This window comes from Telopea speciosissima, chromosome 11 (genome assembly GCF_018873765.1).
Source record: "Telopea speciosissima isolate NSW1024214 ecotype Mountain lineage chromosome 11, Tspe_v1, whole genome shotgun sequence".
NCBI lineage: Eukaryota > Viridiplantae > Streptophyta > Magnoliopsida > Proteales > Proteaceae > Telopea > Telopea speciosissima.
In genome coordinates, this window is record NC_057926.1 from 17,742,826 (window position 1) to 17,745,903 (window position 3,078).

The window sequence follows — 3,078 nt, forward strand, 5'->3', positions numbered from 1 at the left end:
CTGTTGTTGCCGAAGATCTTCACAACTTTCAACGCATCCACATTGTCATAATTGAGAAATTGCTTCACCTCCTTTCTATTCATGGCGAAGAAATCTTCCAGATCTCTGAAAAGTTATTCTTTCTTCATGGTTGGGAGGAACGATCTTCCTCAAGGGGGTGTCATCAAGCAAGCTCGGAATTCTTCAATGGTTGGAGCCAACCAGACTATTACGAAACGAAATGCATGTAATTAGGGATTCCAGCATTTTGACGCTTCTCTTAATAAGTCATGATGGAGCTTGAAACAACCGATTCTTCTTAGGATTGTCAGATGGAGATCCTCTAGAAGTGTAGGCTCATCTATATTCATCCGAAGAGTCCACTGGCGCAACTGTTCGTCCAGCCCTTCTTTCTTTGGTCCCTTTATACTACCTGCATCAAGGATCTGGTTAGCATTTTGTGACATAGAATGCATGAATCCCTTGTTAATAACCAGCTCTAGATGACTCTACACCTAAACTAAGTCAATGAATAGAAGGCCAAATGGCGAGATTTACCCATACATGCAAGGGATGCCGGTTGGCAGGGTTTATGGAAAGAAACCAACACAATGCCCTTTCTCTTTTTGTTCTTTTTTTTTAGACCGTGCTCGGATATATCGAGCTGCCTACATATCCCTTGAGAGGAATCAGGTCGAACCTAGTCCAGGTCACTTAAAGTGGCTCAGACGAAATACTTCTTTAATTGGTCCATGTTGACTAATCCCCAAAGATCTTTCCCATCAAGGTCAGAGAGTTGGAATGTCTGGCCTGGCAATATGGTCTTGACTTTGTAAGGTCCGCTCCAGTTTGGCTGAAACTTTCCCTTTGGATCATGAACAAGAACTCGTTGCTCTCTTAGAACCAAATCTCCTTCTTCAATGTTTCGAGTGCATACACCCTTATTGAACGCCCTAGCCATTCTTTGTTGATATTTTTTGAGATTGTCCATGGCTTTCATCCTTTTCTCATCCAGGAGATTGAGCTCTTCATATCTGTCCCTTACCCATTCTCCTTTAGGTAACTGACTATCGAGTAAAACTCGAAGAGATGGGACTTGAATTTCTACGGGTAGCACAACTTCTATTCCATACATAAGGGAGTATGGGGTAGCTCTGGTAGAGGTTTGGATAGAAGTCCGGTATGCCCATAGGGCTAGTGGAAGCTTCTCCGCCCAGTCATTGTGTGTATCTGCCATTTTTTGCAATATGACTTTCATGTTTTTGTTGGCTGCTGGCTACTTCTACCATCCCATTAGCTTATGGATGGTAAGTAGTAACTTATGCCTCTTAATGCCAAACCTGTCGTAGAGTTCCTCCACTTTTCCCTTGAAGTGCAAGCCTTGATCTGAGATCAATTGCTGGGGTACACCGTATCTACAAATGATGTTCTCCTTTATGAATTTTGCCACCTTTGCTGAAGTCAAGACTAAATAGGATTGAGCTTCAACCCATTTTGTGAAGTAGTCGATGGCAACTAACACAAATTGGTGGCCATTCAAAGCTTTTGGAGTTATTTTGCCAACTACATCAATTCCCCAAGTAGAAAACGGCCAAGGGGCATTCAAAGAGTGTAGCTCTGTTGGAGGAATATGGATAATATTCGCAAATATCTGACATTTATGGCATCGCCTTTTGAAGGCAGCACACTTAGCTTCCATAGTGGCCCAATAATATCCCATCCTGAGAATTTTCTTGGCTAACATCTTTGCATTCATGTGTGGTCCACATATTCCTTGATGGATTTCTTCCATAATGATTGGAGCCTGATCCTCATCTACACATAATAACTGGATGCCATCATAAGACCTCTTGTATAGCAGGGTCCCCTAGAGGATGAATTGAGTAGTATATTTCTGCAAATGCCTCTTTTCTCTTTCTAAAAAATGTTCAGGGTACCTCCTTTCCCTGATGTAATCCACCACCGGGGCATACCAAGGCCTCCCATCTTTGATGAGTGCATTGACTGGCTCTCCATATACTGGGCTGGTCCTTCTTTCTATAAAAAAAGGTCGGATCCTGTTTCGAGTATCACATTCCACCATGGATGCCAAAGTAGCCAAAGCGTCAGCGAACCTATTGTTATCCCTAGGTAGATACTCAAAAGAGACTTCCTTAAAGCATTGAGTCAGTTGCTCCAAATAAACTTGATATGACTTCAACTTCTCGTCCTTAGTTTTCCATTTTCCTTGTGTTTGACAGATCACAATGGAGGAGTCTCTGTAAACCCTGATCCTTTCTGCTCCTACAGACAAGGCCATTTCCATCCCAATGACACAGGCTTCATACTCTGCTATGTTGTTGGTGCAACTGAATTCCAACCGGAAGACCATTGGCAAGTAGAAGTCTTCTGGGGTTATCAGTAATACCCCAGCACTAAACCCCTTTTGATTTGCGGCTCCATCAAAATACAACTGCCAACCTTCATTTGGTTCCGCTTCTAAGGAATGCAACTCTTCATCTGGGAAAAGGTCTTCTGTTGCTTGAGAGTCATCTTCTGAGGGGAATGCTGCTAAATGGTCAGAGATCGCTCGCCCTTTCATAGATTTTTGATTGACATAAGTTATGTCAAATTCTGATAATAGCAGCAACGATCTAGTCATCCTCCCTATTAATGCTGGTTTCTCGAAAAGATACTTGATTGGATCCATTCGCGAGATCAATTTGACTGGATGTGATACCATGTAATGCCTTAGGTTCTTAGTTACCCAAACCAGGGATGTGCATGTCTTCTCCACAGGAGCATATCGAGTTTCATACTCTAGCAATTTCCTACTTACGTAGTAAATTGTGTGCTCTTCTCCATCCGTCTTGCCGACTTGGGCCATCATTGATCCGATCGCTGTTTCTCCTACTGACAAATATAGGAGCAAAGGCTCACCGAGCACTGGAGGGTAAAGTATAGAGGGAGAAAGCAGATATTCTTTGATTTTCATGAAGGCCTCTTGGCACTTCTCATTCCACTCTTTGGCTCTTTCTTCCTGAGAAGTTTGAAGATGGGTTCACAAGTGGATGTTAACCGAGATATGAATCTACTGATGTATTGGATGTGGCCTAAGAA

At 42.7% G+C, this 3,078-nt stretch overlaps 1 protein-coding gene across 1 annotated transcript; it reads right to left on the reverse strand.

Annotated features, from left to right (window-relative positions):
* Positions 1-1,846: 1,846 nt before the first annotated feature.
* On the reverse strand, positions 1,847-2,668 carry LOC122644839. Its single transcript, XM_043838216.1, has one exon. The coding sequence runs from the start codon at positions 2,666-2,668 to the stop codon at positions 1,847-1,849; it is 822 nt and encodes a 273-aa protein (XP_043694151.1).
* Positions 2,669-3,078: the final 410 nt, after the last annotated feature.